Below are 26,537 nucleotides of genomic sequence, written 5' to 3'. Positions count from 1 at the left end.
CTAAAAATGAGAGTGCTTCAAAAGTTTTGTGAAAATAGAATTAAGAAGTGTTTCTTATTTTGAAATCCATGCAAATGAGGGGTCTGAGAAATACTCATGGATAAAGTGTGTTATAAAAAAACTATGCATGGATTAAAAAAAAATTTGCACCAAAATAAACTCATCTTTTGATTCTATTTCTTTTTTAAAAAATATTAATTTATTATATGAAATGCAGGCTTGCAGAGAGAGAGAGAGAAAGAGAGATTTTCCATCCACTGGTTCACTCTCCAAGGCCTGGGCCAGGCTAAAGTCAATTGCCCGGAACTTCTTCTGGGTCTTCCACATTGGTGGTGTGGGCCCAAGGACTTGGGCCATCCTCTGCTTCTTTCCCAGGTGCAATAGCAGGGAGCTGGATGAGAAGTGGAGCAGCCTGGACGTGAACCAGCATGCATGTGATATCCTGGTGCTACAGTCTGGAACTTAACCTGCCACTCCACAATGCAGGCCTGTTGCTTCCATTTTCCATGAACTTTTTGAAGTGACTTGTAAGATTCAGCCACTGCAGCATGGGGTAGAGGTTGGAATTAGTGGGGTTTTTCTGGAAGCAATGTAGTGTGGCGAGCATTCAGCTTCAACATAGCTTCTTTGTTTATTAAGGTGACTTTTAGGAGCTCTGTGGTCAGAATTCTCAGCTATTTCTTGGTGCTACCAGGTGATCTATAGTTGGGTGGATGGGATGAACCAGTTGTCATAAACTTCTAAAGTAGGCTCAAATTCTTCCAAGTGAATCAGGAAAACTAGGATGAGTTATCCCTAAGGAAAGTGATTGGTTTTCTTTTTAACCTCTTTGCAGTTTTATTACTTGAATCAGCAGTTAGTTCTCATCTTCATTAACTGTCCATAGAATTTTTTATAGTGGTGACAGGCACATAGGGAACCAAAGTATAGCTTGATTGGTGAGCCTTCATCCTCATTAGGTTCTCTGGACAATCTCAAGTGGATGTGGTATGGGACGTTCCCTATTCCTTTGGCCCAGACAGCTTTGTTGAGCCTGGTATCTATTTTGGCATCTGAAGCCCCTATCTCATTCACAGCAATCTTCCAGATCCATTCTGGAAGCCCACTCTATGGGTGTGCTTGCAAAGGTTAATGGTGCACTCATGGATCCACCCCTGCATTGATGGCAGAACCACCCTTCTTCTCGCCAGCCTTTCTTGCAGAAGCCATCTTGCAGGTCCCAAGCTTCATTTTCCAAAGCTAATGACAACATTAACTGATCTGGAGTGGGTCTCACGGAGGTCCTTCCAGAAGGTGATGAGTCTGTAGACTGCTTCTCATTGTCTGTGATCTGATCTCTTGTACTGAAATATAAAGGGTTTTTAACAAACTAGGCAGAGTGGAATGTTAAAAATCGGCATTAGAAAAAAGTTTTTATTGCTCATTTTATCAGCAAGACCTTCAATTCATCTCAGCCATTTCAACTCCCTAATCTCCATTCTACTTGTCAGAAGTAGTAAGAAATATTAACCTACCATTGGAATGCTCTCAAGCCTCATTTCAAATGTTAGTAATGCATCAAAATCCCAAGTCTTATGTTAGCAGCATTCTGGATGTCTAAATTCATTCCCTTCCTTGGGAGGAAAGGTTTGTATTAAAAGCAGAAAAAGGCTAATGACATAATAACTTTTGACTGTGGCCTTACAGTCAGGAATGAGTGACATTATCCCAGATTGAGTGCATATAACAGCTACTGAACACTAATTATAAATTTGGGTAATTTGAATAGATGTTTTCCTTGATGGTTAAGATGGCCATGTCTATCTGAGTGTTTAGGAAAACATTTTTTAAAGTGAAACTCTTGGGTCAAAGTGAACACACGTTTTTAAACATGGATGAATGGATGTATATATAAACAAAATGGTTCATACGTTTTTGTGAATACTTACATATATGTGTATACACAAATACCTTACATTTTCTCTAGTGAGCATGTAAAACCAGTATTTTAAGTAATTATAAAAATGATACATGACTCACTTTAGATATAAGCTCTTGATCTTCCACAGGATGGTACAGATGAGGAACATTAAATATATCAAGCCTGGCTTGTTGGAATGGAGCCAGAGAAAGGAGAAATTCCTCACCAGTGACATTTTATCCTTACATGAAATAATCGCTTCTGACATTAAGCTAAATGGTTGATGCCGATTTGACCACAAGCAAATACTAAATTTGCCCAATAAAATGGCCTAAACCCATAAGTGTAGAGAATTTCATGTTATCAAATATAAACCACGTGTAATTTTGTGACTTATATAATCATAGCTATATGATTTCATATTCTTATATTCTTGCATTGCTCAGTCATTTCCCTTGCTGAATGGTTGCAGAGCTGTGTTGTATTCCGTCAACTGAGTGTACCCTCTCACTGTTGGCACAGGCCATTTATTCTCTGCATTTTTGCATTAAGATTCAGGATATGTAGTATATCTGTGCATAACTCTGAATGAATTAGGTTTTCTTAGGTCCTTAGATTCTAACATTTTTTAACTAACTGCATTTAAATGTGAAAATTGCTAAAGCCTTAATAACTGTAGTAAGAATTCTCCCCAAAATATTTATGTCAGACTGTAGAACTTTGGCGTTATTAGAGAGAATACTTCTAGTTGATGTAGGTTCCAAACATGGTAAAATCAAGGTGCTACCATTTTTGAGAAGTCTTTGGGCTGTTCATTTAAGCATTCTCAGCTTCACAAGCCTCATCTGTTAGTAAGTGCAAGGTGGGAGAGGAAATGGTGAATGAGGATGATCTTGGCGATTGGTGATGATATTTGGGGGGCTATCCAGAGAAAATGTATACTGACACATTTAGCCAGTGTTGCAGAACATTTTCAGGGTTTTCTTACAGCTTTCCTTCGTGAAAACTCAAAGGGCTTTGAGATACAATATCTGTCCTATCGTGTGTCTATACCATGTATATTTCCTGAAGAGATGATGTCATGAGTGGTTATGACTAAGAGCATGGACTTGAGTCTCTGATTACTAGAATTTATGTATCTGTCCTTTGTGCATCAGTTTTGCATGCCTGTGCAGTGGTGGATGCAAAATTAATTGGACACAGGATGGGAGGAGGAGTCAGATGAAACAATACAGGCAAACCCCTGGCTCAGTGAATTGTTCATTCATGATAGGTAACACTGGCCACAGACAGCGTGGCAGAGGGTGCATTGCGCTGAAACAAGAGAGCCTTCTCCTTCAGTCATATTCCAGTAAACACTGGAAGCAAAACTCAGTAATTCCAAAGCTGAAGAAAAAAACTTGCATGAGTATTGATACCAATAAATGTGTCATAGGAGTAGTAAAGAATAAATAAAACTTTTCTGAATGATTTTTTTTCTTTTTGGGGAATTTTAATTAAAGACATGAAATAATAAATGACAGTTGGGCACACAGTGATCCTATACTGAATTCTATGCTACAGATTACTTTTCTCAGAAAAATTATTTGAAGAGGAAGATGTCATTCGGAGGCGCAGGCTTGGGTGAGGTGGGTGACGGAGGAAGATCAGGATTTCAAAGGAGGAGCTGAGAGGGGTCTGGCCTGGATTAGCTGTGCCCTTGGGGAAGCATTTTGCACAAATGTGTTGCGGACTTAGTTGGTGAGCCTCAGCCCCCTAATCTTTCTTGTGCTTGGTGGACTACAGGGGCACCTTTGGCCCCTGACCTAAAACATTTGGAATCTGCCAGCTGCATATGGCTGACGTAGACAGCAAATCGCCTGGGCTGGAGAGCTGCCCTGGGTGGAAGGGCCACATCCCTGTGCTCTTCCTGTGTCACTGGCAAGACAGAATCATTTCTACAGGCGTGCAAGTTAATGTGGAATCAGTAAGGTGGTTTTTGAGATGCATATATTTCAAAATAAGGTTCAGACAATGTTTAGTTAAGTCCTGAGGCAGACCTGTCTTCAGCCATAGATTCCTATCATTCCTTTTTAGCACAGGTAATTGTTCATTTGACTTCAGTCATAAATATTCTTAATACAGAAAATGAGATGCTGTTTTGGGGAACAATGTGGAATATATCTTTTTATTATTTTTTTGTGTGTGTTTTTTAAAGGTTTGTTTATTTATTTGAAAGTCAAAGTAACAGAGGGAGAGACAGAGAGAGCAAAAGCTGCAGCTAGCTCTTCTGTCCTCTGGTTCTTTCTCCAAATCACCATAACAGCCAGGGCTGGGCCAGGAGCCAGGAACTCCATCTGGGTCTCCCACATGGATTGGAGGGGCCCAAGCACTTGAGCCATGCTCCACTGCCTTCCCAGGCACTTTAGCAGAGAGCTGCATGGGAGCCAGCAGCCAGGACTCAAATCAGCACTCAGGTACAGATGCTGACATTACAACCAGCAGCTTAACCAGCTCTTCCCTTATTTGTTATTATTTATAATGCCAATTAAGTTAACTTGACCCACCTGTGTCAGGTACCGATCTATGTAGCTTTTTGGGTGGTACTGAGACGCTCCCTTTTTTATAAGGGTAAAGAAAGAATGATGTTAACTACTTTGTCACTTTTTGAGTCTTAAACATATGAGGAGAAAGGAAGAACAAACTTAAGAACTTCTTCGTTTTTCCTTGTTTTGAAAAAAATAGCTATAAAGAATTACAGAAAACAGAGGGAACCATCTAATGAGGCCTGAAAAAAAGACAGTCATCTTATTCTCAGATATGATGTATGTTTGCTACTTTGGGAAGCTAATTAATAGCTTTATCTGCAAATCATAAGTAATACTTGAAAGGATAAACACTCTATGTGTGCTTGGCTTTGAAATTCTCATTAATGTGCAACAAATTACCCTGAAATATGCAAGGAGAAAGAAACCTTCTGGGATGGGAAGTCATTTGGTATAATTAATAGTAAAGGTAAATTGGTGATGATTTCTTGTGATTTTTTTTCTTTTCTTTTCTTTTTCTTTTTTTTTTGAGAAGCAGAGAGACACAGATGGAGGTCCCATTGGTAGATTCACTCCCCACATCCCTGAAATAGCTAGGACTGGGCTGTGATGAAGCCGATATCCAGGAACTCAATTCAGCTTTCCCACATAGATGGAAACAATCCAATTACTTGAGCCATCACTGTTGCCTCCAAAGGACTCTGTTATCAGGAAGCTGGAGTCAGTGGGTGGGAGAATGGAACCCAGACCCTGCAGTGTGGGATGCAGTCTTCACCACTAGCCTAAATGCTCATTTCCTTAACTGATTTTTTTAAAGTGGCTTTTTCACAATTTATTTGAGTTCTCAAAAAACAAAAAACAAAAAACAAAACAAAAAAAAAAACTCTAGGACCTGGATCTGCATCTTCAAGTTGTATTTCTTGGCTTTGACCCTGTAGATTTTCAACTGGGGGATGAGGAAAGAAACATCCAATAAAGTAAGTTCATGCAGGGAGGATTATGCCTCCTAAAAGCTTTCTCCTAAAAGCTTCTGATTGCAGTGTGGGAGGGTGACCGTTACAGAGGTTAGATGCTGTTTGGGACACACACATCCTATTCTGGAGTGTCTGTGTTGGAGTCAGGACTCCACTCTCCATTCCTGCTTCCTGCTCATGTATTCCCTTGGAGGTAGCGGGTGATGGCTCAATACTTGGGCCCATGATATCCATGTGGGGGACCGAAATTGAGTTCTGGCCTCCTAGCTTCAGTCTGGCTCAGCCCCAGTTGTTGTAGGTCTTTGGGGAGTGAACCAGCAAGTGGTTTTCTGTCTCTCTCTCTCTCTCTCTCTGTCTTTCAAATATTTAATAATACATAATTTTTAAGCCCTGAGTTTGACAGTGTGAGATTGGTTAACCTAGCCTCTGTTCTTCCATTGTTTCATTAAAGTCGCAACATAGTTTGAGTGTTAGAAAATGGGAGTTTCAGGGAGCGCTGAGTTTCTCCCATTGAACAGACGTAGGCTCACTACGGTAGCAGGGCATCCCTGACGATATCTGAATAAGGGACCATGAAGGAACTTGTTCCCACTGGGACTATATCAAGCTACTTAGTAGAGAAAACATTTTCTTTATTTGATCAAGACAATGCTAGGGAATCCAAATTTGTATGGATATTTAGTATTTTTGGTAAAAGGGCAAGAATCCAATTTTACTCTTGTTATGTCCCTTGGTCTCGTGGTGCTGGGTAGTATAGATGAACTAGAAATGTTTTTCATAAACAAAAGGAAATTATAGGCTGATGAGTAAGAGTAGCCCTTGAGTAAGTGAGAGAAAACACTGTGTTCCTCGAAGGTGGAGGCTGCTGTGTGCCAAGAGTTGATGGGACAGAGGTGCATTTCCAGTGCATCCCTTGTCAGGTCATTTAGTGCGATGGCAGTGTGCTGAAACTGAATTGTGGTGAAGCCGTACAGCTCTGGCATAGTCTAGCAGTCATTGTATCGTATACTTAAATGATTGAATGTAAGCATGTGAAAGGGTACTTCAAAAGTTCATGGGAAGCAGAATTAGAGAAAGTTTATTTATGTGCAAAAATATTAGAAGTCCATGCATAGTTTTTTCATAATACGGAATTACCATGAACTTTTTGAAAACTCCTTGTGTTTCTGACAGATAATATATAATAATAATAAACAGATAATATATAATAATAACACATAAATTCAATGAAAATGTCTAGAACCCTCTGTGTTTAAACTGAAACTGCATTGTTATTGTGTTTGCGTGACTACTCATTGACCTGTCTGTAGGATGCCATGCATATAATGGGCACATCACTATCCTTCTGGAATTTATTTTCTGGACAGTGTACAAAGCAAAGAAGTAAGGACTGTATATTGAAAGGTTAATGCTGTAAGGAAAAAATAGAAAGGAGAAGAAAACACAATGGAAAGGGGATTGTCAGGACTGGCAGGAAGATCTCACTGAAAAAGTAGCATGTGAGTAACAGTTTCAAGAAGCTGAGGCCTCTCTTGTTACCCCAGACAAGCTGGGAGGGCAGTGGACAAATGGTGTCCACAACAACAACAAATGGCCTTGATGGCTTCTGTAGAGAGGTCAGTGAGGAGAGAAGGAGTAGCCGGATTTAGCAAGGGGACTGGAGGAAAGATACTCAGGGCCTTGTAGACTGCCTTTCAGTTCTTTGACTTTTACTCTGAATGGTGTAGGGAATTCTCAGATGGTTTTGTGCATGTGAATGACGTGATCTGACTTGTGTCACTGTGTGGCTAATATAGTAGAGGATGGCAAGGTGAGTCAGGTAGGCAGGGATGCAAACAGTTGCAGGAATAAGGTAAGGGTGGCTTGGACCAGCTGGTAACGGCAGAAAATAGTTTTTAGACATTTTGTGAAGCTTCAACCTAGGATTTGCTGTAATAACTGAGTAATAAGGTAAAGAAGAAGTGAGAAATGATAGCAGATTCTTTGTCCTGAGCCCTGGGAAGGTGCCATAAAGATGGGGGACACCACAGCATGCCAGGTTGGGATAGAAGAAAGATCTAGAACGTCAGGTTTAAAGACATGAAATCTGAAATGCCTGGTAGTCCCCGATGGAGACACAGAGTAGGGACATGGGTTCTACATAGGAATTTGGAATCAGGTATCCCCAGAGGCCTCCAGTTTCTTCGAAGGCACGTCATGTGGGTTCAGAACCCACACCATTTTCAGGACACTAGTCTTCCGGACTAGCAGAGAAGAGTGCTGCTGCTACAGGTGCCCAAGGAATTATCCATTCCTTGTCTCAGAGGGTACACGCATATGCAGTGAGTATCTGGACTTTGTACAAATGGGGCCAAGAGCAACGGGGGTGTAAATTCCACTCAATATTGTCTTTGATTGAAAACACACAGCCAATGGAGTTTGTTTTTTATTGGTTTATCTTGGTGTTCAGTGGTTTGTTTCTCTTTGGGATCTTATTGAAAAAAAAAATGACTGTAGTAGTTTGGTCCATCCTATAAGAAATTCCAAATAAAACATTGAGTATAGTACTTTAAGTGATCATTTTGAACCACAGTAGTTTAGAGGCCTCTTCATGGGACCTGGCTCAGCAAGCACATGTAAGATTCTGCTGCTTAAAGAAATGTATGTTTCTTTAATTTTTTTAGACCTCTTGTGTTTCTGAGTCAGATATTTTGGGAAAGAATTAGGAACAAAATTTAATGCTAAGAAATGAAAGCACCCTCTGTTGCCTAACTACTAGAAAGATCTCAGTAGCCTCTTAAAAAGAAGTCTGGCAGATAAAGACCAAGGCTGCAAAGAGAAGGAAAGCTGAGTGCAGCGTGCTTCTCCTCTTTGTCCAGTGTGTCCTGCCAATGGTTGTTTTCCATGGAGGCTTTCTCTGTATTAATAGTTTTATCTACAAGGAAAGGGCTTCTAATATGCAAATTAGAACATTTGTTTTTCTTTGTTTCTTTAAGATTCATTTACTATTTATTTGAATGGCAGATTTATAGAGAGAGAGGGATGAAGAATCAGAGTGATTGTCCATCTATTGGTTCACTCCCCAGATGGCTGCAATAGCTGGAGGTGGGCCGATCCAAAGCCAGGAGCCAGGAGCTTCTTCCAGGTCTCCCACGTGGGTGTATGGGCCCAAGCACTTGAGTCATCTTCTGCTGCTTTCCCAGGTGCATTAGCAGAGAGCTGGATTGGAAGTGGAGCAGCCAGGACTTGAACCGTTGCCCATATGGGATGTCGGTGCTGTAGGTGGCAGCTTAACCAGTTAGGCCACAGTGCCAAACCCAGCACTTGTTTTTTCACAACCAGGATCCAACCGTTTTGGAAATCACTAAGCATTTTCTCAGGGATGTGAGCTCCTGAGCTAGACAATTCTGGCTAAGATCATCAATAGAGTAGACCAGTATTGACATATGCTTGCATCATGCAGGGTTTACTGGTAGAATCTAGAAGGACAATGCTGGCTCCTGCTTAATCACAAGATATGGATCTTAACTTCAGTGTCATGTTAATCACATTTTTTTGTTGGTTCCTAAGGTTTTATTTTTTTTTTTCAAAAAAAAAAAGCAATCAAATATTTCAGATCTGTAAGTGATTTTCATCTTTCTCCTCTTCATCATGCATAATTTGAAAGAGCTGTGATTTCTTAATTCTGCTATTAACAATTTTGAGCATCCCAACGTGTCTACTATTCTTGAACTATTTTTTGGTGAGATATTTCAAATACCTTTGGAAAAAAGGCTTTGCTGTGATCCTGCTCTTGTTCCTTTCAGTGGTTACAATCCCTCCATGGAGACTCCCAGCTTCTCTGTTCACTTTGCTTCTCTTTTGGAGAACTGCTAGGAATTAGCAGTGCCCTCGATTCTGTCTTCCATAGGATGGATTGCAGCCAGAGTGAATTTAAGAATTGCTTCTCTTTTTCTGTTGGGCTTCTAATAGCCACAGACTTTTTCATGGTTGCAGTGGTGTCATTGAAGGCAGACAGACTATTCTTATTGTGTGATGCATCTTGCTAAATAAAATTCCTCTTAGTAGTTTAAAAATGATTCGTTTCTTCTCCTTTTTGTTTTTGTTTGTTTGTTTGTTTGTTTTTGAGTTTTTTTTCCCCCTGCTCCCACATTGGACCCTGGGAAGCTACCATAAAATTGTCAACATTTTTATTATTTCCAAGAGGATGTTGTCAGGATTTATTTTTCCTTATGATATTAGTGATACTTAAACTCCTAGTTGATGAGTTACAGAACATCACTGCACAGCCATACCTTAAACCAAAGCTTCTTGTTTTTATTTCTAGGAAACAAGTGTTTACCACAGTGAACTACTATGATGCCTTAACATTATATTCTTTAGAGTAGGTTGATAGAGTTTTTAAAATACTTTTAATCTTTTGTTATCTTACAATGGACAGACCCCCTTAAGACACAAAGGTAGGGACCAGCATTGTGGTACGCTGAGTTAAGCCCCGACTTGCGATGCCAGCATCCCATATGGCCCTGGTGTGAGTCCAGGCTGCTCCACTTCCCATCCAGCTCCTGCTAATGTGCCTGAGAAAGCAGTGGAAGATGGCCCGACTACTTGGACCCTTGCTACCTATGTGGAATACCTGGATGGAGTCCCAGGGTCCTGGCTTTGGACTGGCCTAGCCTGGCTGTTACAGCCATTTGGGGAGTGGACCAGTGTATGGGAGATCTCTGTCATTGCTTATTCTTCCTCTCTCTGAATCTATGCCTTTCAAATAAATAAATAAAGCTTTAAAAAAAAAACTCAACAAAGATCTGTGGTTTTATTTAGTGGCACAAGTACCTTTTCCATCAGTTTGTCATTCCATCTTAACCCCAGTGTTTATGGCGTTAGTCTTTTCGAGTGTGTATGGCAATTATGGAATGTTGTATCTTTCTGTGACTGGCTGTCCTTAGACAACAAAAGCGGTTACTTGTTTGCTTTATTTCCTTTCATCCACTGACTTAGCATTGTGCCCTACCTGCAAACGCATGGTTGTGTTGAAATATTGCTACTCCTGTTAGTATTGTGGTAATAATATCTTCTGTCCTGGTTATGAAAAGCCAGGGTCAAAGCTATCAGCTATTCTTCCCAACCTGTGGCCTTGACTGAGAGATCCAGTGCTTGTGGAGCAGTTGTACTCCGCTTTTGCCCAAAACATGGAATCTGAATTGAAATTGACCTCCAGATTTGCCTAACAACTGCCCAGAAGTACCTATTTGAATACCACAGGCATGGGGCAGGCTTTGTGGTACGATGGGTTAAACCACCACTGAGCACGTCTGTCTCTCTCTCTCTCTCTCTTTTTAAAGATTTATTTATTTATTTATTTAAAGTCAGAGTTAAACACACACACACACACACACACACAGAGAGGTCTTCTATCTGCTGGTTCACTCCCCGATTGGCGGTAATGGTCGGAGCTACACCGATTCGAAGCCAGGAACCAGGAGCTTTCTCTGGGTCTTTCCACAAGGGTACAGGGACCCGAGGAGGTGGGCCATCTTCTACTGCTTTCCCAGGCCATAGCAGAGAGCTGGATTGAAAGTGGAGCAGCCAGGACTCAAACTGGCGCCCATATGGGATGCCGGCACTGCAGGCAGCAGCTTTACCCGCTATGCCACATCACCGCTCCCCCCCTCCTTTTTTTCTGCATCTCTTACTGCAGAGCATGTCTGAGTACTTTTGTTCTCTGCTTACAATCCAACTTCCTGCTGATGCATCCTGAGAGGCAGTGAAAGATGGCTCAGGTGCCTGGGCCCCTGCCACCCAACCGGGAGACCCAGATTGAGTTTCTGGCTCCTGGTTTGGCCTGAGCCAGCTCTGGCTATGGTGGACATTTTGGAGTGAACTAGGGGATAAAAGATTTCTCTCCCACTCTCTGTGTCACTCTTTCAACTCAATGAATATAAATTAACATAAATAAATAAATAAACATAAACACAGCAGTCACAGTTCACTGGGAAATGCTGGAACCATCTGAGTTTGCATCTTGCCTGTACTGCCTACCTAAATGGTATGGTCTGATGAGCAGGGAACTTGACCTTTCTAGGCTACAACATCTTCATTCATGAAATAGAGGTACTAATGTCAGGAACCAGTAAGGTGATCTGTTGACCTTGGTTCATTGTCCCTGGCCTGTGAAATGTCACCTGTTAATAAAGAATGGAAATGACATGGGGGAATGGTGGTGCTAACAGCTGTTTGTTAGGATAGAGATATTGGGCAGATTATTTAATGCTTTTACCTTAAATGCCACATCTACAAAACAGGATTTTAGTGAAGAAGTTTATTACTGTTGATTTGTGAATTATAGGACAACTTTGCACATATATATAACAACAGCTGTTATTCAGTGTCAGCTTTTGGCCCAGTTCCTCGTTCTCAAAGCACAGTTGCTTTGGGGTAGCATTGTAGCTCAGGGATTAAAGCCTCTGCTTTGTCAGAGTGTGCTGGCTCGAGTCCTGGTGCTCTGCTTCCCACCCAACTGCTAATGCACCTGGGAAGGTGCAGTGGGTGATGGTGCAAGTACTTGGGGTCCTGCCACCCATGTAGGAGATCTGGATAAAGTTCGGACTCCTAGCTTCTACCTGGGCTAGATCCTAGACCCAGCTGTTGTGGCCATTTGGGGAATGAACCAGAAGATGCATGATCACATCTCTCTCTCTCTCTCTCTCTCTCTCTCTCTCTCATAAGTAAATAAATCTTTCAAAATTTTAAAAACTTACCTTGACTTTTAACTCTTGGAGGTGCTAAGTACAAAAGTAGCCATAGACAATATGTTTGTGAATGGTTGTGAAATTATGTTTCAATAGAACTTTTATTTACAAAAACAAGTGGTAGGGGCTGGTGCTGTGGTACAGAGGGTTAAAACCCCAGCCTGCAGTGCTGGCATCCCAAACGGGTGCTGGTTCAAGTCTCGGCTGCTCCACTTCTGATCCAGCTTCCTGCTAATGCGCGTAGGTAAGCAGCAGAGGATGACCCAAGTCCTTGGGAGACCTGAAAGAAGCTCCTGGCCCCTGGCTTTGGCCTGGGCCAGGCCCAGTTGTTATGGCCATTTGGGAAGTGAACTGGCAGATGGAAGACCTCTCTTTCTGTCTCTACCTCTGGCTGTAACTAATAAATCAATAAAATCTTTAAAAAAAAAAAATAAAGTGGTGGGCCATATTTGGTCCACAGGCTAGATTTCGCAGACCTCTGTTTTAGAGCATGACTTAGTCCCATAGATCTAGAACTGCCTCCTTGGTCAGTCATTTATTGTGTAAAGGCAAATTATCAAACTTTGGAGCCTCGGTTTCCTTATCTGTAAAATGAGAAAACTAGTACATCCTTGAAACAAACTGTTGGAAGGATTAAAGATGATAAAATGTAGAAAACTTTCATCCCAGTGAATGTAGTTAATATTCTCCATGTGGATTATGCATTGATGATGTGATTCTACTGATGTCTGTTCTTAAATGCCACTCAATTATTTAATAGCAGTGCTAAGACTAGATTACTGGGCTGGTGCTGTGGTATAGTGGGATAAGCCTGTGGCACGGACATCCCTATGGGTGCTGATTCTACTCTTGGCTGCTCCTCTTCTGAACTAGCTCTCTGCTATGGCCTGGGAAAACAGTAGATGGCCCAGGTGCTTGGGCCCTGTACCCACGAGGGAGACCCATCAGAAGCTCCTGGCTCCTGGCTTCAGATTGGCCCAGCTCTTGCTCTGGCAGCCATTTGGGAAGTGAACCAGTGGATGGAAGACCTTTCTTTCCATCTCTCCCTTTCTCTGTAATAATAAATAAATAAATCTAAATTAAAAAAAAAAAAGACTAGGTTACCAAAAAACTTAGAAAATTATTTTAATGTAGTTAAAACTTAAAATATCAATTTTTTTTTATTAATTGTATTTGACAAGCAAAGAGATAGACAGAGCTCCCCTTTGCTGATTCAGCCCTCAGATAACTGCAGCAGCCAGAGTTGGGGCAGATTGAAGCGTGGAGTCCCTTCCTCAGTGTTGGTCTCCCACGTGGGTAGCAGGGACCCAAGTAGTTGAGCCATCACCTGCTATCTCCCAGGGCATTTCAAGATTCCATTATGAGTCTAGAGCATTTACCAGTAGTGCCTTTGTTTAATACTTTGATATTACTTTCTCATAGATTTGTTTGTATGAAGTTTTGAAACACTACATTAAAGTAGTACTTACTTGGATAACAGTTTTTGGCGAGGGCCTTGTTTGGCTTACTCTGGTCCTATCCCTCTGAACAGATGCATGCTGAAAATGGCCAAGTCTGCAGGGTAGTGGAACTGATTTTCTGTTTTATATAACCAGAGTCAGGCCTTCACATTAGGTCAATTTTGTTGCTCTTTTTTTCTGCTGAATTCCTCTCATTTTTCTTTCTTGGTCCCATTTATTGGAAATTAAACACTACAGATTTATTGAAAGTGGAAAAAGAACAAGTTACAGTCTACTGTTCAGTGTGATGGAGAGGCCCAGAATTCATCGTTGTTTGGCTTTACCTCATAAATGTGGCGCTGTATGTCTAGACATTTCCCCAGATAGCTTTTACTAGTTAATATATTTTGGAGCATACATTCCTCCTTTTATTGTTGTCACAGGAAGAGTGTTAATCACTCTGTCTGCACCCTCTGAAGTGTCTCCTAGTCCCACAGCCCTTCCACACCAGGCCTCTCAGCCGTTGAGTGAGCGCGTCACAAAGCTGTTTTTAATTTCTTGTTCTTTTCCTCCCAGCCCTTGCATCCGTGGCTTGGGGTATAGACTATCAGCCCTCCCAAACCCCAGGCTCCAGAATTGGGTCTTGGAGAATTTTCCCCTTTTTCTACTTGAGGTTGGAGTTTCTTGCATGCAGCGAAACATTGTGGAGTAAAGATATTGATGGTAGGGGAAGGGAGTGAAAAAGTCCTTCCGGACAAACACAGGAAATCCCAGACTCATGTACCCCAGACCTTGACAGTTGGCCTGGTTTTGCTCTCTGCGATGCAGCTATGACCTTTCCGAATAATTCATGGTCACCTCAACAAGTCTCAGCCGTGTAATAACTTGGAGCGCGGTGTGTCTCTGAGGCTTGAAGACATAGGTGAGAGGCAACTATTCCCATTAAGTCTTTCATGGATTCTTATCCTGTGACCTCTGTGTTAGCAGAGTAAAAATTTACAGCAAGGGACTTCAGAGCTTGTTTCTTCTCCTTTTGTCTAAATTAGATCTTTAAAACCTCACCCAAGTTTATCTTCTCTTCTAAGGGAAGAGGATAGAAAGGAAGAGACAGAGGGAGGAAGGGAGAATCAGATGTTATCCTTATACATTCCATCCAGCCTGCACTCTTGATTTTTATCTTTATAATTTGACATTTTCATCTTAGTGATGAATGTAGAAAGCATTGAATAATTTAACTGTTGGTCTTTTGAAACCAACATCCTGATTATCTCCTACATTCTTAGTTGCAAATAGCAGAGAGCACACACAAGCAGGTTTGAACACAAAGGCACTCAAAATGGAACAGTCCAGAGGCAAAATTTAAATCTTATGCATGGTTTGATCAGAGCTCTGCCTCTGTTGCGTTTCTGTTTCCTCTCTCGTTGCTCTCATTTTTGTGGCTTGTCAGTCTTGGCCTCTAGCTGATTCCCTCCTGCTGTAGGTCAGTCCATTCCCCTCTTCCTTATTCATTCACATTCCAGGGAGGAAGGCTTGTTCTTCTCCCAGGCTCTGAACAAAAGCCTGGGCCTTGCCTCTGACCAGGAAAAGCCCATGTGCTGATCAGTTTAAATGTGCGTTAACACATCTCCTGACTCAATCTCCTGTCGAGGAGGATTGGATTCCACTAATTGCCAAATGCCAATCCCTTGCTCTCCCTGGGTTTTAGAAAGGGTCAGATCTTCCAGACTTGGGGGTTTGTATGTGGTCCCCTGAGAAAACCTTGGATGATCATATTTATTGAGCACTAATATGAGCCATGTACTCAAGGACATGCTCTAGATGTAATAATTTGTTTAATCCTCATTGCATCCCTGTGGAAATGCATGTGATGGGACTTGGAGAATGTATAATTTTTATACATTATTTATTTGTTTATTATTTATTTATTTGAAAAAGAGAGGGAAAGAGAGAGAGACAGAGAGACAGAGGTCTTTTATCTGCAGGTTCTTTCCCCAAATGGCCATGACATTCAAGGCTGGACCAGGTCAAAGCCAGGAACCAGGAACTCTAACCCGGTTTCCCACAGGAGTTACAGGGGCCCAAGCACTTGGGTTATCATCTGCTGCTGTCCTAGGAACATTAGCAACATGGTGGGTCAGAAGTGGAGCAGATGGGACTTGAACCAGCACTCAGGTATGGGATGCCTGTATACACAAGTGACAGCTTAACTCCCTGGACCATGATTCCAGCAACAAATATCTTCTATGCCTGTTTGATTATTTCATGTATTACAGAAAGTTCTTTATGGAATTTGGAATTTAGAACTCTTAGAAGTTTAAGAGATGATCTGATATAACCCTGTAATTTACATGTGAGGAATCTGAATCTTTATCAAACAACTACTGCACATTCAACTCCACTTTCCACAGTGGAAACTGGAAAATGAAGAGCGAATATGTGACATGGCTGTAACCCTTGTCCTTCTGACACTCTTGACAAATATTGCTAATTGAGCTCATCTTCATTGGTAATCATGCAACCTATCAGTCATTTGTAGCTGGCATGTTAATTAAAGCTGATTTGCTCTCCTTGAATTAGAACTCAAGTGGCTCGTGACCACTGCTCTTTCTACTGTTGTGTGTGTGTGTGTGTGTGGCCTCTTTAGGCCTTGATTGAGTGCTTCTGTTACCTGTTGTGCGGACATTCAGAAATCCAAAAGAACAGGTCTTTCTCAAATGAAGATTACTGACCACTTGAGGATGTACCTGACTTGAAGATTGAAACTTAAGGTCTAGAATCAGCTTACCTCCATTTCACAACCACTTAAGATGTTTGGCATTGGCATTTGGGCTGGCACTGTGGCATAGTAGGTTGAGCCTCTTCCTGCTGTGCTGGCATCCCATATGGTCACCAGTTTGAATCCTGGCTGCTCCTCTGATCCAGCTCCCTGCTGATGGTCTGGGAAGGCAGTACAAGATGGTCCAAGTGCTTGGGCCCTTGTACCCACATGGCAGACCTGGATGAAGCTCCTGGCTCCTGGTTTTGGATCTTTCCTGCTCCAGCAGTTGTGGCCGTTTGGGGAGTGAGCCAGCTGATGAAAGATCTCTTTATCTCTCTGTTTTTCCCTCTCTCTCTTTAACTCTCCCTCTCAAATAAATCTTTTTTAAAAAAAGGTACTTGACATTGGACAGTAAAAATTATGATGGCTTTGTTAAATAGCTCTAATGTTTGTTATAATCAATTCCACGTCGTATCCACAAGAAATAAAAATAAAGGTGGCCCAACTTGAAGCCATAGTAGTTAGAGGATAGATGTTTTCATTGCATGTTTGGATGTGGGGTAGATTCAACTTGAAAGATGCAGCTTTTCAACCACAAATCTATCTCAATATGGGTATTTACAGACTTTGTGTCTTTGGGAGGACATCAGAATCCTCCAGTGTGTGCAATGCATGCATGCCCATGGTGCTTGCTCTACAACTGTCATTTACGCACACATACAGACATCACTAATCAATCAACTCCTATTGAGCTTCTCTTCAGCCTCAAGGTTTGTGGCTCAGAACTACCAGGCGTCTGTTAATTGCTTTTTTCACTTTGTGTAGTACTCGCATCTTTATTTTTATTTACTGTTTTACAGTGATTTTTGAAATTTTACTTGAGGGGCAGAGAGACACACACAGACAGATATTTTTTAATCCGCTGGTTCTCGCTTGGGCTGGACCAAGCTAAAACCAGGAGCTTAGGGTTCCATCTAGGCCTTGCAGGTGGGTGGCAGGGGCCCAAGTACTGGTGCCATTACTTACTGCCTCCCTCCTGGACTGCACATTGCAGGAGGCTGGAATCAGGAGCAGAGCTGTTGCTTGAACCCAGGCACTCTGATGCGGGAGGTGGACACCCCAACTTGCATCTTAAGGCCAATTGCCTGCTCCAGTAGTGTTCTCATTTTTCAGAACAATTAAGATTTTCAGAGAGACCTTACCACTGGGATTAGAATCTAGGACCCCCCTCCACCCCCCAGTTTACAGATCAGAAATTGGTTTTGACATCTAGTCCGAAAGCGGACACCCTAGGAAATTAAACAAATAATGATTGGTATTAAAAATAAAGCTAAATCCACCTTCTGGTGTTACTTCTGACATTATGTCTAGATGCTGGTAATCTCCAGAAAGTGCACCATCAGTTTCACGCCTGAAATCTGAAGAATGAAAAATCTGTAAGCAGTTTCCTTTTTTAAAAGGGAAGTGCACGTTGTCTAAACTGGCTTCAAAATTAGAATATTCTTAACCCAATTAAACAACTTCATAATTCTACACGAATAAAGTAAAAATAATGAGAACAGCCATATGAATGCTTTTTAGCACTTTTTTTCATTTTTCACATATATAACAGTGAGTGCACAAAAGGTAATTAAGCTATCAGTGCTGGAGTGTGCAAAAGAACCACACTCTGAATGCTATAATGATTTTTTTCATTAAAAATGGAATAATTTAAAGATACGTGTTTGATTTGAGAGACAAAGCATTAATTATAATACTTTACAAAAGAAGTAAGACCTCATATTTTGGGCTTGTTGCTGTTGATTAAAGCAGACAACAGGATGCGGAGCAGTAAGCCAAGGTCCAGATAATACTTTTAATGTAAATATCTTGAGGGAGGCATTAATAAGCATATTTGACTGGAAACAGCACATAACATGTATATTAGTTTTGTTTTTAATTAGATTTAGACAGAATTCATTATTTGTAATGGCTTTTCATTAGTGAATAGAAACCATTATTTGGATCTATTGTTGTAAAATAAATTCAAGGTGCATGCTTATTTTCAGCCAAGTACCACTAATGTATTTAAGGAAACCATTGTTTGGAACACGAATCATAGATTGATATTTAAAATTCCTTGGTTCAAGATGAGAGTATGATCTATCTGCTGTAAAGCAGAACTTTTATTTTTTTTCTCTCAGGTTCATTATTAAGAGTAGTATATTGAAATGGAACCTTTGGCTACAGTGTGAAGTCTTACTTCTGACCAGTTGTGTTTGTTCTTATTTGGGCTTTTTAAGTAATGTTGTTGAGTATGAGTAAGAGAGGGAGGTGAGGCAAAATTAAGATGCATCTGCCAGGTTTTCATTTGAACAGAATACTTTGTATTGGTTTAATATTTATACACATTGAGGCTGACGTTTGTCATTGCAGTTAAGATGTCATTTGGGACACTTACATTGCAGATGCACGCACCTGGTTTCAAGTGCTAGCTCCCCTTCTGATTCCAGCTTCTTGCTAAGGTGCACCCTGGGAAACACCAGTGATGGCTCAAGTAGTTGGATCCTTACCTCGCGCATAGGAGACTTGAACTAAGTTCAGGGATCTTGGCTGCAGCCTTGCCCAGACCTGGCTGTTGCAAGACACTGGGAGAAAGAACCAGCAATTGGGAGATTCTCTCTCTCTATATATATATTTTTTTTTCTCTATCTCTATCTCTATCTCTGTCTCTGTCTCTGTCTCTGTCTCTGTCTCTATCTCTTTCTCTCTGCTTTTCAAAAAATAGGTAAAATTTATACATGTCAGCCAAGTTCTTGGGGATAAATCTACCTGAAAGAAACATTGAGCATCACATAGGACCTCAGACAGGAGCTCAGATTTACAGTATTTGCCATTAATTTGACGTGGGGAATTCTGTCTGCCTCAAACAGGCCAGTTGGAACTCATCTCCAGTTGTGTGATTTATTTTCCATACTATAGAATTATGTCTTCCTGGTGCTACTGTACTGAATTATGGAATATCAAAATGAGGAAAGCACAGTGAGTTGTTAATGACACACTAAGGAGATAGAAGTGGGTTATTTTAATGCACAAATAAGCCATAAATTGAGCTAATAATGTTTCATAGCTACCATTTTAAAGGTGGATGTCTTCAACTTTAAATATTATAAGGTGTTTATATAGTCTTAAATAATGAAATATCACCTGTAAACTTGCTAGTTTTTTTTACTTTAGCTCAGTCTCTCTGTTCCTCCATCTTTGTGCCTCTTTCTTTCCTGCAAAAATGATATGACAGTAATCCTAGTATTATCTATAAATCATTCCTCATCGCCTTCATCTTTTTTTTAAAGATTTATTTACATATTTGAAAGGCAGAGTTAGAGTGGCAGAGGTAGAAAGAGAAAGAGAGGTCTTCCATCTGCTGGCTCACTCCCCAGATGGCCACAATAGCCAGAGCCGCACCAATCTGAAGCTAGGAGCCAGGAGCCAGGAACTTCTTCCGGGTCTCCCACGTGGGTACAGGGGCCCAAGGACTTGGGCCATCTTCTACTGCTTTCCCAGGCCATAGCAGAGAGCTGGATTGGAAGTAGAGTGGCTGGGACACGAACCGGCGCCCATATGGGATGTTGGCACTGCAGATGGCAGCTTTACCTGCTAGGTCACAGTGCTGGCCCCTGCTTTATCTTTTATATCATCGACATTCCTCCTAATGCATACCAATAAATCCTGTAAAATCTGGATATCAAAATGTAACCCATCTGATAAACTTAGATTGTATTTGGTTTCTGTGCAATTTCCTAAAGATTTCTTCATTTTGTTGGCAGACTACCCACAGAAGAATGGCCTGTTGACAGAGATCAACTAGTAAAACAACACCAGTGTGTCCCTATGAATTGATATCCAAATGTGATTCAGAGCTCCCTTGTGTTTCCTTTAATTCCCATTTTTGGTTCTCCCTGACATAGCTTTTCCCTAATACACATTCTCCATGAACTTTTTGAAGATCCTCTGTAGGCAATTTTTTTTTTTTTGCATAAAAGTAAATGTATCTTTTAGTCATGCTTTGTAATACCCTAGTATTTTTGACTCTTGACCTCTGCCCAAGTGACCTACCAAGGTAAGATACTCCGGGTTTAGTAAACTTTATTCTGTTTTTAAAGATTTATTTACTTATTTATTTGAAAGGCAGAGTGACAGAGAAGGACACACACACACACACAAACACACACAGACCTTGTATCTGCTGGTTCCCTACCCAAATGCCCACAGCAGCTGGGACTGGGCCAGGTTGAAGCTGGGAGCCTGGAACTCCACCTGGGTCTCCCTGTGGGTGGTAGGAACTCAAGCACTTGGGTCATCATTTGCTGCCCTCCCAGGCACTTTAGTGGGAAGCTGATCCAAAGCAAACTGTCACTCTGATAAGGGATGGCGGAGTTCAGAGGGCAGCTTTAGCAGCTGCACCACAATATTCATCCCTGATAAACTTTTCTGCACCTCTGGAAGGGACCCCACTTTCCAAAGCTGCAGTGTTATCTATAAATCCACTCAAGAGGGCCGGTGCGGGGAGGCACCCTCTTCTCTTTACATGCTATCAAATACCTGCCTTTAGCTCCTTTAGTCCTTGTTTGGGCTACATGTTTCCTCAAGGTAGAGTCAGTTTCTTAAGAGCCTACTGTGTGTGATTTATGATCTCAAACAAGGGCAGCAACTGTAGCAGCCTCTAACTTCTGCGCTTTTATTGCTGGTACCTGGATAACATCCTCCAGCTCTCACAGGCACTCTTTGGTGTAGGCACCTCCTAGTACAGAGGAGGAGGATGGATGAGCCACAGGCACCTTCAGCTTCGTGGGAACTGGGGCGGTCTTGCACGCTAGCACCTGTTTCCCAGCATGGTGCCTGGTACTGAGCATGTGTTGAGTCAGTATTTATTTATTTGAGAGGCAAAGAGGCACACAGAGAGAAACAGAGAGAGGACATCCGCATCCATTGTTTCAATCCGCATGCTCACTACAGTTCCTAAACTGGCAGGCAGGAACTCAATCTAGGTCTCCCACATGGGTGACAGGGACCCAACTACATGAGCATCATCTGCTGCCTCCCAGGGTCTGCATTAACAAGAAGCTGGAATCAGGAGCTGGAGCTGGGAGCATTCGCATATGGGCTGCAGGCATCCCATCTGATGTCATAAGCGCAAAGCCAGATACCCACCGTGCCCCGCGTTAGTATTTATGTATAGTGATGGGTTGATGTATTAGACACCTGCTTTGATTAGAGAAACTTTAAAGCACAGAAAAAACAAGACAGGTGTAAAAATATTCATGTTTCACAAGAGGCATTGAAAGCAGAAGTTGTACTGCAGCTTTTCTTTATAAAACCATGGTTTGTCTTGGTGGGGTTCTTAAATTTGCACTCAGAGACTTTCACGCATATTGCATTTGGGCAGCTTCTTGGACCTTTTTCAGTGTAGATTAATTCAATGTGTTGGTAAAGAAAAGGGCTGCTTCTGAAATTGACATCCTGACTCTTGAGGCCAAGGGAGTGAGGCAGACTTCACAAGAAGTCAGCAGATAGATGCGTAATGAAAAGCAAAGTAATGCATAGAGAGTATGCATAGAGACTATGTGTAATTGGAAGGCAGAGCTCTGGACTCTTTGATCTCTAATTCCAATTCATTATTTGTACCCCAAAAGGTGTATTGGTGTCTAATAATCTATAAGACCTTTTGCTAGGCATCGGCATGAAGTGAAACGAGACATAGGAGGAACTTATTCTCATGGAGTTTCCCACTAGTGGGAAAGTACGACATGTAGGATTAAACAATAAAATGCAATAGTGATACTTAAGCCCAAAGGAAACCAAGACACCAGTGCCAGGCTAGCACAGATGTGTGTGTGCTTGACAGTGGTGCATTGACTCTGAGATCTGCCTGTTAGCCAGGGGTTTCAGATGCACTTATCGAACTTTCTGAAATATTTGTCATCAGGTTGAACGAGGAATGCTGTTAGATTGGTACTTACAGCTTAGCAGTATGTCTCCATCAAGATCTCATTTCTAGAAGACTTTTAACAGGTGAATGGGAAATTGCATTTGACACCTCAGTCTGCCCTGTGGTTTCTTTTTCTTTCTTTCTTTCTTTTTTTTTTTTTTAGTATTTATTTATACTAATTTATTACTGTTTTCTAAGATCTAGCTCAATTTGTTTCACAAACTCCAGTATTTATACATTTTTATACCTTGATTTCCTTTTTTTCAAAGATATTTTTAATTTAAGGAATACAAAGCATTATGCATTTTGAAAGTAGGAACAGATTGCAGACACACAGACACACAAAAGTATAAAGTACTGTTTGAATACTAGTTTTACCATTAATTTGCGTAGTACAACACCTTAAGGACAGAGATCCTACATGGGGAGTAAGTGCACAGTAACTCTCATTGTTGATTTAACAATTGACATTCTTATTTATGGTGTCAGGAATCACCTGAGGCTCTTGTCATGAGCTGCCAAGGCTATGGAAGCCTCTTGAGTTCACAAACTCCAGCCTTATTTAGACAAGGCCATAGTCAAAGTGGAAGATCTCTCCTCCCTTCAGAGAAAGGTACCTCCTTCTTTGATGGCCAGTTCTTTCTGCTGGGATCTCACAGAGAACGAAGATCTATTTTCAATTAACTTTATATACAGAAGATTAACTGTATACTAAGTAAATCGTTCAACAATTTGCATGAAAAAAAAAAAAAGAAAACTATTCCTCTCTGGGTTCTACTCCCGCCCTCCTGCTTTCCTTTTGAGAACGTAGCTTTGTGTGTGAAGTTGTGATGCCAGAGTCTGAACCTGTTCAGAGTAGGCACAGCTGCTGAAATGCAAGCATCCTGCTTGTTTTTAGGAAGAGTTGGTAAAGAGGAGACCAACGTGTAAGTGACTTGGGCTTCTCATTTAGATGGGTAATGTCATCTCTGAGAGAGGAAGGCTTCTTGCTGATTATTTTTTTTTTCCCTCTCCAAGCTGGGTATCCCTTAACCACAGCCTTTATTTAGGGTCATGTTTTTTACTTGGAAGCATTTATTCAAAGTTTGAAAAACAAAGCATTCAATATTGTGAGATGTGTGCAGCTGCAGATGATTAATTTATATAATTCTCGGGCCTTTATAAAGTGTCTTAACGCCAAAGAGGTTTCTGCAGTACAGAATGGCAGTGGAGCTTCCATGTGAGAATAGGTAATCAATACCTGCAAGCTTGGGAAGAGAGTTCTGTTTGCTCCACTAATGACATAGGGGTTCTTTCAAGGCAGTGGTGTCTGGAGCATGAAGAACTCCAAAGAAGAATTAATTTAAAATCTGAAGTGGAAGATCAGTTTCAATTAAAATTGCACTTGAATGTATATTGGGTGGAAGTGTGAGAGCAAGCATGTAGTCAGCTTAAATCTTCTGATTGTTACCAGTGAATTAATGGATCTTACCACTATGAACTGTGGTTGTATTTTTATTGAGTGCCAAGTTACGTTTCACCTGCGTTTGGAAGATTATGAGAAATAATGTGAATAATGAGTACTTTTCTGATAATACAGAGTATCCTTTAAATTATTACTAATAGTAGGATAATTATAAAGCATCTGTGTTTTTACAAATGAAAACTTGCATTTATTATTTCTTTGGCCTTATATGTGTTTGGAAATGCTGTATCATGTCTCATGACATTGTTTTCTATTGAGTGTGAGTTTATTGTACCTATAAAATTTCTAAAAAGAATTTTATACACTTGTACACACACATATGCAATGTTTTTAAAAGAGTTTTCTGTTATTTATTTGAAAGGCAGAGTTAGAAAGAGAGAGAGGATCTTCCATCTGCTGGTTCACTCCCCAGATGGCATAACAGCCAGAGTTGAGCCGATCTGAAGACAGGAGCCAAGAGCTTCTTCTGGGTCTGCTCTGTGGGTTCAAGGGCCCAAGGGCTTGGGCCACTCTCTGCTGCTTGAACTGGTGCCCATATGGGATGCTGGCACTGCTGCACCACAGAGCCAGCCCCCATATGCAATATTAAAACATTATTTTCCATCATTTGTATATAAAGACCCAGTTGTAGCCAACCAAAATTCATATTTTGACCACACAAAAAATATAGAGCAATCACTTTCAGTCCCCTCATAGATTCTTTGGTGCCTGGAAGAAAAATTAAAATGTGGACAGGATAATTGAAGCCATTAATTATGCTGTCTCCCCACCCCCACCCCACTTCTTCTTCAGATTACATAGATGCAAGATGAAAATGAAGTTTGGCTGCAGCTGCAATACACATGGATGCACTCTCTGTCCCATTGACCTATCATAGTCTTAGGGTATTTGACCAAGAGTTAAAACAACATGAGTGAGAAAGCCCTTGACATTTCCTAATTGAATCAGAGTCCTACAGTACAGAAAATTGTGATGTTATCTTTTTCTAGAAACTGTTATGGTACTTGTCTCTGACTTTTAAAATGTTGCCTGAAAAATAAATTAATAGAAAAAAAATGTTTCCCAGTTCACCAGACCTTGACCAGTCCATGGAGAAGTTCCCTCTGATTGTCTGTTTTTATCTTACTGTTTGAAATGAGAATTAGGGGAAATGACCCAGGCATTAAAATAAGACTGAAGTATTTGCAAGATAGCAAAATTATGAGTCATGGACATTGCTCCCGTAATATTGTGTTTCCAAATTGAGCAGAGAAATTCAGTGTGTTTTCCATGCCTGTGTCTGAGGGTGTCCATTGGAATTGTGCTTTCTAATTGCACTTTTCCCTTTAGTTCTGTATCCTTATTTATATGAGTGCTGAGTTCCACGTGAAGGTAACCTTATACCTGTCTCCAGGAAGAGACAGACAGCTTCTGGAGGAGAGACAAGTGCCTCCACTCAGGAGTACAAATTGGCCACATTGCAAAATCTTTGGTAATTAGCTGGTGGAAACACCTGCCTTGTTACTGCATCGTTTCTAATGACTCTTGTCCAGTTTCGTGTTGCTCATTGTGTTTTTCATTTCCGATTTACACATCCCTGAGAGCTAAGAAGACAGTATGCTTAGGATGTTGTGCACAGTAGCAAAATAAGTGATAAAAGTACTTTCGTGTGAATAAGTGCTCTGCTTCTTTTGGGAAACTTACTTAACTGTTTTCAAAACTGCAAGCAGTTCTGCCAGCCCTTTTGCGTGATTCCTTGTATCATTATTAAAGGTGAAGTCAGCAAATGTTTGTTTGGGAATCAGGAGCAAAACTGTCTTAAGTAACATATTTTTCTGAAATCTTGCTGTGTCAAGCGAATGGCTTTGATCCGTAGTATTCAGTACTATGGTGATGTACTTTTGAATGGGGACATGTTGCAAAGTGTACTTTGGGAAATGTTCTGCTTGGCTTCTGTCATTGTCTGTTTTATGTTGCTATAGCAAAATGCCTGAGGCTGGATGCTTTATAAGGAGAAGAGTTTTCTTGTGCTCATAATTCTCAAAACTCAGTTGCATGGTAGGGGCACTAGCTTCTTGTGAGGCCTCATGACAGATAGCATCACATGTTGACAGGGTAGCCTGTGCATGTGCAGGAACACACACACACACACACATACATACACAGGTGTCACATGGCAAGGGGGAAACAAGAGACCACAGAGGGGCCAAACTCATTCTTTATAATAACCCCCCTTTAAAGGCAGTCACTCCTGCAAGACCAGCGTGAATCGTTTCATGGGGGCAATCATCCCACTGGATCCCATCTCATCAAAGCCCAACCACTTCTCAGTGCAGTTGTAATTGAGACCAAGCTTCCAGTGCGTCAACCTTTGGGTGACAAGCTCTGTCCAAATGTCTTGCCTGTTTCATTCCTGCTACTTGAACCATGAAGATTCAAGTGTTGCTTTCTTTGAATAGGTGCCTACGGTCCTGAGCACTGGGTCACGTCGAGTGTCAGCTGCGGAGGCCGTCACCAGTCTCCTATAGACATTTCAGACCAGCATGCCCGTGTCGGAGAAGAATACCAGGAGCTGCAACTTGATGGCTTCGACAATGAATCCTCTAACAAAACCTGGATGAAAAACACAGGGAAAACAGGTAGACTGTGGCTTCTTTACCTGTTCGCAGATAGAAATGAAATATTTTTGGATGTTTCTGATGTTTACCTTAACCATAAATCCTTAACGTAAATTCTCCTTTCATTTGAGAACCAGCTATGTGACTTTGAGTTCTGTGCCTCGGTTTAGACAGAAAGAT

The 26,537-nt window shown here is 41.2% G+C and overlaps 1 protein-coding gene across 4 annotated transcripts in view; it reads left to right on the top strand.

Annotated features, from left to right (window-relative positions):
• The window catches only part of PTPRG (protein tyrosine phosphatase receptor type G), a 774,814-nt gene that overhangs the window by 426,937 nt on the left and 321,340 nt on the right, over positions 1-26,537 (top strand). For all 4 annotated transcript variants that reach the window (XM_051852247.2, XM_008260863.4, XM_008260864.4 and 1 more), the window contains exon 3: positions 26,199-26,378. In XM_051852247.2, coding sequence (XP_051708207.1) covers positions 26,199-26,378 — 180 coding nt within the window. The remainder of the gene's footprint in view (positions 1-26,198; positions 26,379-26,537) is intronic.

Source organism: Oryctolagus cuniculus, chromosome 10 (assembly GCF_964237555.1).
Source record: "Oryctolagus cuniculus chromosome 10, mOryCun1.1, whole genome shotgun sequence".
In the NCBI taxonomy this organism is placed as follows: Eukaryota; Metazoa; Chordata; class Mammalia; order Lagomorpha; family Leporidae; genus Oryctolagus; species Oryctolagus cuniculus.
The sequence above is the reverse complement of the archived record's forward strand: the minus strand, read 5'-3'. Positions and strand labels throughout refer to the sequence as shown.